Genomic DNA, 14,930 nt, shown 5'->3' on the forward strand with positions numbered 1-14,930 from the left:
ATCCAGTGGCCAAACCTGTCCTGCAAAATTTTTCACTGTCCTAATTTTCAAGTAATCACAGCAGGATCGTGCAGCATAGTGCTTCACACTCAAGATCAGGACAGTGTTAAGTATGTACTCAGTGGCCTTTCTATACAGCTCTGGAAGGCTGGAAACATACGTCTGCAGGACAGTGGATTAACCAGCCCTTACAGAAAAATATGCTATCATTCAGATGGACTATAAAATCCTGACTGCACCTATCACATAACATTTTCAGAGGACTGACATAAACCCATGTATCTTTACTTACTCATCACTATAAGTGGCTAAGCACCTTACCTTAACAACCCTCCCGCTCAAAAACATTTATGTAAAACTCATTGGAATCCAGAGATGAAAAAACACCGCAGAAAGGCATCTATCCATAAAATGCAAAGTATTTTAAAATGTTTTTGCACTTGTATTATTTATTAAAACAGCATTTTGAATGTCCACATGTACTCCATTAAAATGGTTATTCACTTAGTCCATTTCAAAGTAATTTGACTACATTCTCTTTACTTTCAGCTTTTAGTATAAGCTACTGTACTTTGAATTACCTGGAATACAAATATTCAACACTACTATTTAATTTGTCATGTTACATAAAGGTATGTCACATCAATAAATAAGGCAAACAACAAATATAACAATGAGTATTTTTAGAACATTTCCTATTCAGCAGCACAGGATTTGACCAGCAAATCAAAAAATATACACACACACACACACATATACTTGTATTTATATTTAAGAATCAGAATGTACTGAAGAAGAGGTCAGGCAACAACATGGATGTAATGAAGAACAATCAGCTTTGGTAGAAGTGACAGCCTGGGGAACCTTTACAACATTTTACCATCCACAGTCACCTAGGTTTATGATATACACAACATAAAGGTTGTAATGTTTTCAGAAGGCACTGTGTGAGATTCAGTTAAACTGGCAATCTGCACAGCAGACTTAAGTACAGTCCAAAGGTCTGTCAGTACAGAACTTGTGTGCTCAATAGAGACTTAGTGATCTCTGACATGAAAGATGGTTTCCATTTCCATATCCGTGTTCCAACGGTGTCCCATCTTGTACAGCGATTCCAGCACAATGCTTAGCACTAGTTTTTTCAAATGCCACAACAAGGATGATTTTTATCTGAATTTTTCATTCTGGCACTTCAAGTGAAGTTGTGGTCTCCTCAAACAATAGAACCTGTAAAAAAAAAAAAAAAAAAAACCGTGAATGCTCAGTTCATGCAGGGGTGCGATGGCGCAGTGGGTTGGACCACAGTCCTGCTCTCGGGTGGGTCTGGGGTTCGAGTCCTGCTTGGGGTGCCTTGTGGCGGACTGGCGTCCCGTCCTGGGTGCGTCCCTTCCCCCTCCGGCCTTGCACCCTGTGTTGCCAGGTAGGCTCCGGTTCCCCGCGACCCCGTATGGGACAAGCGGTTCAGAAAATGTGTGTGTGTGTGTGTGCTCAGTTCATTACAGTAATTTACCATACTAATCTTACGGTCACACATGACCAATACTAGTTTTGGCAAAACATCAGATGTCCCAGCTGAATAAGGAGGTAGTACATTCTTTAGTACCTGTTTCTCAAAGACACGCTGGTAGGTTGGGCTATGCAGCTCCTCCAGGGTCTCAGCAATGGGCTTGTTCAGTGTTTCTGGGAGCAGAAGGCCCAGGGCACCGGCAGAGAGTCCCGTGAGAGCGAACGCCATGAAGGGCATGGACTGGTGGACACCCCTCTGCCAGGAATAGCCAGAAGACGGGACCTTTCAGTATGAGTCATCGCATCACACAGAGCAAAGGAAAAACTCACTGTAGAATAAAATTTTGAATTTACTACATGTGAAACACCTGCACGTGTTTTACTGTTCTAGGGGTTTGGTCCTTATTTTGAAACAGTGTCCTATAATTCCGTACATCCTGAGTTACACTCATTTTTGGAGAAAATTATCTGCCAATTGTCTGACAAAAATAAAAGTATCTAGTCTTACAGCTTAACTACTTAAATTATACAAACAAAACCAGCTTTTATAGCCATGCTCTTGTGTTCAGCACCTGAGTGCAGATGATGGCAGTAACAAAAGAAGAATCACTCCATAAATCATGTATGTTTCACTGTACTTAATTTTTTCACATACCAGAGAGGGCACAAAAGGTGCTAAAATGCCTCCAAATCGACAGGACATGGAACAAACCCCAAGGCCAGCATTCCTACATTACACAGAGACAAAACATTCAAAAGTTATTTCAGAATTACAGGTTGCAAAAACAGTGCAATAGTATGAGAGCAAAAATATGCATTAAAAATATCTGAACAGAATGCACACATAAAAAAAAAAAAAAAACACAGAAATAAACATTTTTTCAGTTCATTTTGATGACCACAGTTCACTGTAGCAACAAAGCGTTCTCTCCCTGCTGTGTGGCACTTTTTGTCTGTCACCCATGACGAAACCAGAAGACACTTGAGTATTTTTCCAGAATGTGGGAACTAACAGGATCCTGTTAGTAGTATTTTGATTTGGCCGCTCTTTACCCATGAATAAACAAAGGTTTTAAATTACATTATCTATGTTGTGTAAAGTACTGGAAAATTAATTAATGAATATAAAAACCAATGTGTATCAAAGTGTACATGCATGTGTGTATGTATCTATGTAGAGAATACTCTATTCATTCAATAGCTATCCTACTATGAAATGTGAACATCTGAGTGGGACTGAGCTGAAGCCAAAATCAGTGACACAGTCCACTGTCACAATGGAATAATTATACACGAACAGCTGAGAGCACAAAGGTTAGAGCTGTTGCCTTCGGATCTGAGGCTCTCAATTTCGAATCTCACCTACTCTTGTAATACCCTTGAGCAAGGTACTTACCCTAAAAATTCTGCAGTAAAAAGAATTTACCCAGCTGCACAGATGACTAAATAATTGTAAATTATTTAACTTAATTAATTGGAAAAAGCATCAGCTAAATAAATAAATGTAACTACTAAAAAATGAATATATGTGTTTGAAAGCAGTAGATAAATTGAGCGAATTTGCACGGGAACAGCATGAACAAACAAGACCTGAAAGTACTTTATAACTTTTGTACTTTTTCCCCATTAAGCAACCAGGGCAGGAAGCCATCAAAAGAACCTCATTCTTCTGTTCAATTCATATCGAACTACACCAGCTTTGAAGTTACATATTTTTTAATTGTAGGAATAGTTTTTTTTTTTAAAAAATTGCCCATTTCCTTCACATATACATTTTAAAATTTCTCTTAGTAGTAGAACAAACATCTTTATCTACGAAGCACAGAGAAGGCAGTAAAGCACCCAAAAAGAACAGCTGTATGAGACTGCCATAATTCAACTGACTTCCAGTGTTTACAGCTCACATATGGTGTTTGAATGTTGGAGATTCTAAAGGTGCCAGTTCGAAGAGTCATGCTGTTAGTCGAGAAAACACTCAGATGACAAATAACTGTGATTACCTGATAACTGTTGGGTATAGTTCTGATGTGTAAACATACACAATGTTGAAAGCAGCACTGACCATCAGCTTTCCAATCAAAGCTAAAGAGGTGGCACTGAACCATGACCCTGAAAGAAAAACAAAATAAGACAAACATTAAAAAAATATATTTACCAGGGGGAGCAGTGGGAGGTGCATAAGCAACATGTTTCATTTATACATTTAGCAGATGCTTTTCTCTACAGTGACTTCCAATTAACACCAGATAATAGTATGTAGCCCACACCTTATTCACTCAAGGGGACTTACAATACTAGATACACTACATGCAACGAGTTGCTCATCTGCTCGTTTCAGAAACAAGTATACCTTCATGGACTGGCATCCATGTCGTGAACAAACAGGAAACTCCGGCAAATGCCAGGAAGCTCGCCATGGATTTCTGCCTCCCAGCCCTTCAAATGAGCATATTAATATATTAATTTCAGACATGGATGGATGGATTTTGTTGAACATGCTGAACATCTCCGTACTTGTTAACACACTCAGATGTTCAGAAAAATACTGACCACAGAATGCACTTTGCAGCCAATATCACTCAAAAAACATGCGATATACAATAACTCAGATAACATGCAATTTGTTACCAGCTTTCTACTGCGGCAAAGTTCTTTGTAACAAAGTCTTGACTGGGACTTTGAATAAATGCTTCATATTATTCAAAACACATTACACTGAACACCCCAGCTGAGAATTCAACACTGCTTTCTACATCAAGTTAACAACCGCAGACTCACTAAACCTTGGGAGCTGAAGCTCTGAATATTTTCCAAATTTCTTTAATTACCAATTATGCAAAACAACACTTTTCACCACTCCTTTTCTGACACAGACTGCACAAAATGCTTACGTAGAGGAAAGGTGATGCTTAGTCAAAGTTAAAGAGCAGAGTAAATTTGTATTTTACATAGTTTACATTTATCAGTCTATTACAGGCCTACAATGACAAAGAATTTTGTTGAAATACAATAATTAACCATTTTAAAGAGCAAACAGTTTAACTTTTAGGCTAGTTATTCCACAATTAAAATAAAATCTGTTTAATATAATTTCAAAACATCTCCAAGGTTTCAATGGTCAGCTTAATAAGGTTTGAAATATTAAACTGAAGCTTTCCAGCTAAAGCTACTAGAGCTGTATCTCATGCCTTCATTCTCATTCTTCTTGACCTCTCTGCAACATTTCTAATTTTCTGTGAAGAGCAACTTGAAATCAAACACTCTCAGAAATAGTCTGATTCTTTCCTCTCTGGTAGATCTTACCAGGTAGCTTAGCATGGCTCCCTGTCTGATCTTCAGTCTCTGCAGGTTTTACACAGTGCTTACTTCTCAGCTCCTTACTCTTCTCAATCTATACTGCTTCCCTTGGTTTAGTCATTGACTCTTGCATGTTCTCCTATCACTGGCATGTAAAAAGGTGGCTCTTTCAGTTTTTAAACAACACAAATTTAGCCTCTTAGTGCATTAAGTCTCTCCTGGATGACAAGTTACGCACAGTTTAGTCTTAGAATACTAAAATTCTTCATCTCCTTTCAGGTCCATCCAATTGCTCAGAAATTTCTTTCAAACTGGACAACTCGCTCATCTCATCCATCTTATCAGTCAAAAGCCTAGGAGTAACAATCGACCTCAAGTCTCTGCTTCTCAGAGCACACTGAAGCCATAAGCAAATCCTGCAAATACTTGAAGTATAACATTTGAGGAATCTACTAATAATTCACACATTATGTAGCTGCTGGCCTAGGCAAGGGGGCGTGGTGGAGAAGCGAGCTTGGCCGGGTCCCGCTACGTGACGGGTCTAGGGTTCAAGTCCCGCTTGGGGTGCTTTGTAGTGGACTGGTGCCCCATGCTGAGTACGTCTCCTCCTCCTCCAGCCTTGTGTTGTGCCCCGTGCTGCCAGGTTAGGCTCCAGTTGGCTGTGACCCCGCTCAAGACAAGCGGTTTCAGACAGCGTGTGTGTGTGTGTGTGTGTGTGTGTGTGTGTGGTCTAGGCAATGACAATATATCACTTGAACTACTGCACCACCCTCCTGTTTGGTCTTCAGCCTCTGCAACAGGTCATGAATGCCATGGCACGAGTTGCATCTGACTTGCCAAAGCATTTCCATGAATCATTTCTCTGTTGCCTTCCTGTGGCTGCCAAGCAAAAGCACTGCACTTCCCCCTCTTCTGGCTACCCAACAGTTTCACATAAAAGTGCCCCAAATTAAGGGGTCTGCAGGTTCTCAGTTTTATCTCTGACGTGGCAAGCTTTTTCTCTCCATCAAAACTACTGGGTCCCTTTCAGCATTCAAGAAGGGTTTCAAAACCATTTCTTTCAGAACCACTTCTATCCCGATCTCCTACAACCTATATAAATTTCCATCACCATCGGCATTGATCATTTATGTATCCGATTCAAGTCTACCGTAGCAATGTGTGCCACCAAAATAACTGCATCACACACATAAAAATTGCTTCAATAGCCACATGTTTATATCTAACAGCCAGCTGTTAACTGGTAACACTTGTCCATCTGTCTGTTCAATGAACAGCTCAGTCATAGCTTATCAAATATAGTGTCATTTTGAACAAAAGTCAGCATACAGATTGGTGAGGCATGACCTAGTCACATCCCATTGTTCAAAACTGAACAGCAAATTTTTTTCCTGCAGCTTTATCTACAACACATAGTATTCAAGCATCTGGAAATACAAGAAGAGACACCTCCCTCATGTACAAAGAGTAAGGGCATGTCTTTGTAATGAAGAAGATGTGCAATGCAAGTGAGGCATTCCCCATGCTTCAAATGAAAAACACCATTGCAACCTGGAAGATGCTGTATTTTGGACAAGCAAGAATCAGTGAAAAATCAGCAAGGCCCTAAAAAACATGTGCCAAGCATTTTTACCTTTCATTGTACTGACTTAATTTTGTGTTTGACGATGAAGTCAATGGTCATCACCTGAATATCACATATATGGGCACAAAACCATTGGTATGGGAAATTTATTAAATTGCTGCACCTTATGTAAAAAAATAAATAATGATTAATTAAAAAATTGTTCTGGATGCAGAACCTTAACTGTATGCTCTACAGCGGACATCTTCATATTAGACAAAAATTATATTGCTCGTCACAAATCACAAAGACCAAATAGAGAACGTACCACTGTTTGTTAATGAAGTACATACAGAGAGGGTATGCTGGCAGCTCAACCAATCCAAACATTGCTACGCGGAAGTAACGATTCCCAGTCTCGTCACTGCCATTCATTGTCAGCCCGTAATACACCAAACTGCATGCATACCTTAAAAACAGCACAAAAGATAAAAAAAAAAAAAAAAAAGTTTTTAATTTGCAACTCATACATAAAAAGTAAATATGTATTACTATTTAGGCAAATGATATACTTACATAATTAATGGGTATTCAAGTAGTTAACAACCTCAATTAATTTACTGTTCAAAATGACTACATTGACTTTTTAGTTTTTTCAGGAGAAGATGAAGCTGAAGCACCCCTCATGACCAAGAGGATGTAACGTGGTCAGACAGGGGGAAAAAAAAAAAAAATCCAGGGTGGCCGTATGTTTACTGAATGGTAACTTCAAAATAGTTAAACTCATTGCAATGACAAGTGAAGCATAGCTCTACCTACCATACATACATCAGAACTACCGTCCTCCAGCGCAGCACAGAGTTGGTCACCAGAGCAAGTGCATTAGGGCCACGGTGGGACAACCCTGCTGGGCATGCAGATCGCCTGAGTTTCACAACCACCTGGTCTTTCCCGTTTGCCAATGCTAGGTCCTGCAGCACCTGTTCAGCCTGCTCCATGCGACCCCGTGAGTACAGCCACCGTGGTGATTCAGGGAAGGTCCTGCCCCAGTAGGAAACGAGTAAAGTAAACAGAGGAAAACAGATTTAACCAAAGAGTCCCACACATAAACTGTTGGTTGCCCTGTGGATCAGACTGCAATTCAACCAATGGGCAAAATTACCAACATATTTACAACAAGGGCAAAAGCAAAACCAGGGGCCCAAAAACTCCAAGATGGTCAAGTGTATATAGGTTTTTGTTCCAACCTCATTTGCATCTACCACAGTTACTTAATAGTAGTTCTTTAAGAAATTCTGAATATTAAAGCTATTTGAGACACTTTTGAATATTAAGGCAATTTATTCAAAGTATTAACTACTGAAGACAAAATGACTCTGACAGTTAATAAAATACAAGACAAAGTCATACCACTAATCCATCACATCACACTATTACAAATGGGTCAACATAAACCAACGTAAATAGCTGAACAAAACAAAAAAAAATGTAGAATGGAAAATAGTAAAATCAGCAACGCTAGTAAGTCACAGCCAGAAGACTGACAGTTAAAGTACAACAATTGATGCACCAAAGTTGAAAACTGTATCAGGGTACTCAACGTTATCTGTCAACTGTAGTCACATTTGTTTAAAACAAAAGTGTCTACTGAGCTGAATTTGTGACAAAGGATGTATTTTGAACGAGGGGGTGCGGTGGTGCAGTGGGTTGGACCACGGTCCTGCTCTCCAGTGGGTCTGGGGTTCGAGTCCCGCTTGGGGTGCCTTGCGACGGACTGGCGTCCCGTCCTGGGTGTGTCCCTTCCCCCTCTGGCCTTATGCCCTGTGTTACCGGGTAGGCTCCGGTTCCCCGTGACCCTGTATGGGACAAGCGGTTCTGAAAATGTGTGTGTGTGTGTGTGTGTGTGTGGATGTATTTTGAAGACATAGAACTTACACACAAAGGAGGAAAAACAGAACTCCAGAAGAATTAGCAGTGATTGCTAAAGTCCGCCATGGTCTCACACAGTATCCAAGAGCTGCAAAGAGGGCAATTCCCACCGCAAAAGTCATATTGGTAAAGGTCCCTGGAGAAAGACAACATGGAAAATGCTCTTTAAAGCCATTTAAACTCAGTCCTGCCCAGAATAACACACTAAAAACATCATACATTACTGAACTAACACCACTCTTTTCCACAGTGCTTAACAGAGCTGGTTTTCAGCAAGCTCTGAATTTCACACAAACTTACTAGTAAATTAAAAATCCTTGCGGTACTTATTTTAATGAGGAAAAAGCAGTAAACAAGGTTCTAATGGTGTTTTAATCTAATTAAGCTGTTGGAAGCCCTCCTGGCCCCAGTTGACAAACAGGACTGTAATCAGAAAGAAAACTCCATTATCAGGATAGTGCAAAAGGCATGCAGATTACTGAATGCTTTGGTGCAGAGAGCAGCTGCAGTCCTCAAGGGCCACAGGTTGCTCTGATACTAATGCAGCCTGTTGGGCATTTAGGAGGGGGAGTGGGGACTCACATATGCAATTCTGGTGCAAATCAAAATGAAATCTAAATCCTGCATGAAAGAACCCTCAAGGACTGGTGATGGGCACCTCTGATTTCAAGATTTTATTAACTTACGCAAAGTTGAATTTTGTCTCTACTTTATACACAAACAATCCTAACCTTCAATATGGGGTAGAAGGTAGAGCAGTGGCTAGAGTCATCACCTTGCAATCAAAATATCTGGGTTTAAATCCTACTCCTGCTGTCTCCCCCCCGACAAAGGTATTTACCATGAATGGTTCCAGTAAAAATATCCCAGCTCTATAAATGGGCCAGTGACTGCAAACTGCCCAGTATACAAACCCAAGTTGATTTGGAAAAAAGCATCAGCTTAATGAATAGCAGTCACATAGATCAACACATGCCACACCAGATCTTGTCACCCCACAATATACTAACACTTTTGTTAATTAGGTATTATTACGATTATTATAAACCTGTTAGGCAGCTAAAACTTTTATCCCAAGCTGCTTATAGAGCTTAACCTATGTAATTACCTATGCAACTGGGTGTTTTCCTTCCCAATACAAGTCAGGTTAACTACTTTTCAGAAAAAGCATTTTTTAGAAATGTGGACTGAATCAGCAACATTCAGGTTAAAAGTTCATGTCCGTCACTGCTATGCTCCGTGCTGTATAATGTAGTATGCCCAGGTATGGCAGCCAGCCAGTTAAGCCTTGGACCCACTGAACTTTTTTCCTGAACTGTACCACACGTTTTCCCCTGCATGTGATTCTCACCGTGTTATTATTCCAATTCTAGCTGTTGCATGACATCCTGTATGGGTAGACTGTCATTTTTGTAAGAACTGAGGCAACATGCAATCTATGGCACTACAAAAAATTATTTGAAATTATTTACAGTAATTAAGACTTCTCCTGTACCAGGAGTGTTGGCTGTAAAAACAACTGGAAAATCAGGAGATTTTGCAATCTTCCAGGGTCAGCAGCAAAAACCTATAGAGTAAAATCACTAATGACAAGTCAGAAATGACACCTTACCTGTCAATGCCCAGTAGGACTTGCCCACATACTCCTGAGAAAGCACAAAGCACACCAAAGCCATTCCTCCATTCATGATGCCCACCAATAGGCGTGACAATGCAAACACTTCATAACTGGGGGCAAATGCCGTGGCATAGCCAAAGAGCACCTCGAAAAACAAAGCTGACAGACAGAAACATATCAACATAACATTATAAAAACAAAAAATAGACTTCTCTGTGGTGCATACTTTGTGGCTGCAGGTGTTTATTATAATAGATTTATTAAACAGCAGATAAGTTAAAACCATGTACAGTAAACAAGTGTAACTTGTGCTGTAATGACACTGTCAAGAAACATCGCAGACTTCATAAATTCACTTTACTGGACCGTTGTTTCACTGCACAATGCACTTATATTTACACTTTAAACCAGAAAATGAGGCAACATCTAATGTGCATGTGTTCTGCTGAAATGTATTAGCTGCTTACCTACAAGAAACACTGGTTTTCTTCCAATCTTGTCTGAAAGGGGCCCAAAAAGGACATTACCGATTAACACTCCCGCAAAAAACAAAGAGCCAGCCAGGCTCACCTTGTATGCTTGATGCTTAATTAAAAACCACTGCAAAACAAAAAAAATAGCAAGTTACTCAATGAACATAGCCATTTACCTACTTTCTTAGGTCCAAATACAAATCAATACACTGATTCAAGATAGCACAGGGAGCTCAAAACTGGGTTCAGTGCCAAAAGGTTACTAGTTCAGCTCCCAGGAAAGGCCTGGGTATAGAGGGGTATAATCCATAGAACTAAAAGAACAAGTACACTGTTTCAAATCAGTCTACTTAATGCAGCATGCAAAGTGATTTACATTGCTAAGCTACTTATTATTTACCCATTTATTCAGCTGGGTAATTTTACTGAAGCCATTTAGGGTAAGTAACTTGCTGAAGGGCAGTAAAGCTCAAGGTGGGATTCAAACCTTAGGTCCAAAGACAAAAGCTCTAACCACTATGCTACCAGTCACACCATTTAAATGTTTCAATTACATGATATGGATATGATGCATTGAATAAACAGAGAAAGGCAATATACAACATTACACCAACTTATGCAAGTGCTGCTTGGGAAAAATGTTTTCTTACAAACTATGCATTTGCTGCATTTAATGCTTAACTTTAAGCTACTATATTATAGTTAAACATGGTAGGCCATAAAATGAGTGCCAAAATTATTTTAGTGCAGTGTGGAGACAGTAAAAAGGCTATAATGCTAGAAAAGAGGCTGGATGATCTGAAGTGCTTTGAAAGAAACAAAATAACACTGCACTGCGCATGCAAATCAACACTGAGCACCATGAGAAAAAATGATTAAAAATAAAAGATGTCAGTTTTGCAGGAACAAGCTTGCACATTCTTTCACTACTTTCACAAGAACAAAACTATTGCAATAGTAGAACTTTCTGTATTTCTGTAAGAATACTGAGATGTACAAAGGGAATTCAATAGATGAGTAAACTGCCTTGAGTGTCAAACAAACACAGGTGAAACACACAGCATGTAGCCATATTTCAGCAGGTATAAATCAGATCTGTCACCTCAGTCACAATGGAACTGATCTCTTCGGTGAAAGTGACGTGTTGCCTGAGCTCTGCTTGGCTGATGGGATTCACACCTTTCTCGACGCGGTACTGAGGTTCGGCTCCAACCAGCACGATGAGCATCGACTGGCAGGCCATGTACACCTGGGACATGGCAGATGGGGGGGGGGCAGAGTTTAAAAAAAAAAAAAAAAAAAAAAAAAACAAAGTACATTATTACTAACACATATTCCACTGTAATTAATTCAGAACTGGCTAGGTTCGTTACTCGTTTGTCCAAGTCCCCAAGCATTATTAAATATATTTATCAGATTTATTTTGCAGCTGAAGCTACTCTGTACAGTAAACTGCCATGATTTAGTCATAATCTGAGAGGAAATCTGTTTTCGAGATGTTCATTTATTGAATTATGAACTTCTAACACGTGGCGATTTCACGGAGTGGTGTGCAGCGGCAGAGTGAGAGCGCGCGCGCTCGCCAGAAAAATTAAGTCCCGCGCTGAACAACACACTCGCGGCCTCCCTTACTCCGCGATAACTTGTTTCTCCCCGCCAGTTTGAATAGGTGAAAACAAGACACCTGCAGCAAAATTAGCACGGCGACCATCCGCTTCTGGCGCACCCCGAACTCGCCCACCAGTTGGAAGGCTGCTTCTAAATCCATTCCCGAAGAACCAAGCACCTAAACACTGACATCACCACCTCTTACAGTCAACCAGGCACCAGCCTGCGTCACAGAGCGCGGAAGGAAGTGGGCGGTGCTCACGTGGTACACACGACGGAACGCGATTGGGCGAGTGCGAAAGAAAAGGATTTCTTGACCGTAAACGCATGTTGACACGTCACAGAGATGTTGAGGGAAAGGAGCACTGGCACGTTCTGCAAGCAAGGAGAAGTCATTGTTGAATTAGGGGGGGTTGTAGTACGACAGGTCGAGTGTTGTTGAAATGAAAGTTGTAGTGGCTAACTTCCAAACTGACGAACTACTAGAAAATTAGACGTTTACTTGTTACACTGAATGTGATTCAAATGAACGTTTCTGTTTCGTACCAATGATGTGACGTACGCTGACTGATTACGTAGCGCCGAAACAAAAGTATTAAAATGCATAAGCGATGGAGATAATCTCAAAGTTCTTTATTGATAAACTGTGTGTGTAAGAATTTTGGTTTATGAGTACAGTATATATTGTTTGGATTTTTACATTATAGCACAGGGAAACAGCATATTCAATTTATTAATAATCTTAGCCAAATTAATACACACACAGGGTCCAATTTGGATTTAAAATCAGTACAAGACTATTGAGGCGTGAAAAAATAAACAGGCCATTAAGGCTGTAAATTACTGTAATATTTTTAAGGTTTTAATGTAACATTCTTGGTTATTGGAGTGTCTTGTAATTTCTTTTGTGAATTTTTTTTTATTTGCTTATTATTTTTTTACTTCCATCTGGCTATGTTTGGTTGTTCTGTTATTGTTCTTTATTAATAATAATAAAATATTAAATGTTTGTTTTTTATTCATACAGAACTGCTGATACAGAGTGCTGCTGCCGGATTTGTGTTTGACTTGCCAAAGTGTTGGTATGTATCTCCCCACTTGGTTCTCTGCATTGGCTTCCCATAGCTGCCCAGATCAAATTTAAGACCCTGGTTATGGCCTACAAATGCATCACTAGAACTGCTCCCAGCTATCTAGACTTGCTCATTTGCTACACGCCAACCAGACTGCTACACTCTTCCACATCTGCCCGCTTGGTGGTCCCACTCGTGAAAGGTAAAGCACAGAGGTTCTTGATTCTGGCTCTGTTGTGGTGGAATGACCACCCCTGTTACTCGGGACTGTTGAATCTTTGTCCACATTTACAAGGGTCTTAAAACTCATCTCTTCCAGACTCACTTCACCCATGACCTCTTAAGCTCATGTAAGGTATAAATGTTCATGATCGTGCTCGGATCAATCCTTTACAGAGCCACACCTGCAATGTAACGTAAATGTTTATATGTATCTCCAAAAAAAAAAAAAAAACTGCTAGGAAGGTAATTAGGAATTGTTGATATTCTGATAAAGTTTTATGCAGCTACTTGTGTGATGAACGTCGGTGCATATGGTGAAGGAAACTAAGGGAAGATGATGACCAACTGACATGATGGACGAGACGTACAGTACCATGCTGAGCTGGGGATTCAAGATGCCTTATAGCAACAATATCATTATTACTTGTTAGCTGGCTTAGAATTACTTAATCTAGAATGCCCAGGAGGAGTGGGCAGCCACTGGCCCTTGGACCCCCAGAGGTTTTTTCTCCCTCAACTTTCAGGTGGGAGATTGTTCCTTTCCTCCGTGGCCAGTATCCGTGGCATACTTATAGCTCTATAAAAGTACTATATTAGGATAGTCAGTAGTCAACTGTCTTCTGTTTTTCTTATCTGATGTATTTGTTTTTCTTGCCTTATGACTGTGTTAAAGCGCTCTGTCACTGCGTGAGAAGAGACCGCTATAAAAATAAATTGAATTGAATTGTACTTAAGAATCACACATTTGCAGCTGTGTTTCTTTCTTCCGAGACAATGCACAAATTTTATTTTGAGATATACGATGCTTTGGAGAAAAGCATCTACTTAATGAATAAATGTAAATTAAAAATGATTTAGGATTTCCTATTGCTGTGCTTGCCTTCATTAAACCTTCAGTGAAGTAGTTTCATTTCAATGGTTGACACCAACTTTATCATTGTTTTGACTGATATGGATACAAATTTTGAGAACCTGTAATGGATTAAGAAACATTCCCTTACCACAGATTTGATTAAAATCTGCTCTTTGGGTATTCAGGTATTGATGTTAGATACTTAACGAATAAGTAAATAGAGAAGTAGAACAATGGTCTAATTTACCTGTTGAAGTCTGAACAATAAAGATTGCACAGATAAGTTTGTTATTACTGAATGGTTGACTTAGGGTTGACTTATTTTGGCTCCTGTATCCCATTCAGAAGTTGAAAGAAGTTCAGAGGTTCGTTAGAAGCTTGTGTGTGTGTGGAAGAGCCTTGTCTTTGAGTAAGTGAAGTTTGTGGTGTTTTGTGGTCAATTTTAGTTAACAGTGACATTTTCTGTTTACGGGAACCACCAGTTCTATTCTGTCAACTCAGAATAAAAGGATAGTAATTGCTAAATAAACTATGATGCAGCACCATGATACTAATTACACAACACAAGACATGCTGTTTCATATCTTACAGCTCTGAGACTGTTAGCCTACACATTTGTCAAAGATGGTGCCTATTGGAGAGAATTAATGAAATAGTGATACATGTTTCATGTCTTCTGATTTCCTTAAAAGTTTGGCTTTGTCCTGAGACTTTATGAGCTGTCTACTAGGTGTGTGACCCTCTGTGGGGCAGGCCTCTGAACAGAGCCATTATGGAACAGGGTTAA

At 39.7% G+C, this 14,930-nt stretch overlaps 1 protein-coding gene across 1 annotated transcript; it reads right to left on the reverse strand.

Moving 5' to 3' along the window:
- Positions 1-684: 684 nt before the first annotated feature.
- slc22a15 (solute carrier family 22 member 15) lies at positions 685-12,248 on the reverse strand. Its single transcript, XM_018749230.2, has 12 exons — positions 12,072-12,248; positions 11,490-11,636; positions 10,382-10,514; positions 9,909-10,073; positions 8,303-8,432; positions 7,187-7,408; positions 6,696-6,836; positions 3,857-3,942; positions 3,507-3,615; positions 2,162-2,234; positions 1,604-1,762; positions 685-1,227 (listed from the first exon to the last, which is right to left on the reverse strand). Exons 1-12 carry the CDS (start codon positions 12,153-12,155, stop codon positions 1,180-1,182), a joined length of 1,497 nt encoding a protein of 498 aa, XP_018604746.1. The 5' UTR covers positions 12,156-12,248; the 3' UTR covers positions 685-1,179.
- Between the last annotated feature and the right edge of the window lie 2,682 nt (positions 12,249-14,930).

The sequence above is a fragment of the Scleropages formosus genome, chromosome 4 (assembly GCF_900964775.1).
Source record: "Scleropages formosus chromosome 4, fSclFor1.1, whole genome shotgun sequence".
Lineage (NCBI taxonomy): Eukaryota > Metazoa > Chordata > Actinopteri > Osteoglossiformes > Osteoglossidae > Scleropages > Scleropages formosus.

Coding starts and splice junctions, on each gene's coding strand:
- slc22a15 (XM_018749230.2), bottom strand. CDS start 12,155: ATGGATTTAGAAGCAGCCTTCCAACTGGTGGGCGAGTTCGGGGTGCGC. Junction 10,074..10,381: donor AAAACCAGTGTTTCTTGTAG/GTAAGCAGCTAA, acceptor TCTGTCTGTCAG/CTTTGTTTTTCGAGGTGCTC. Junction 3,616..3,856: donor ATGGATGCCAGTCCATGAAG/GTATACTTGTTT, acceptor TTTTTCTTTCAG/GGTCATGGTTCAGTGCCACC.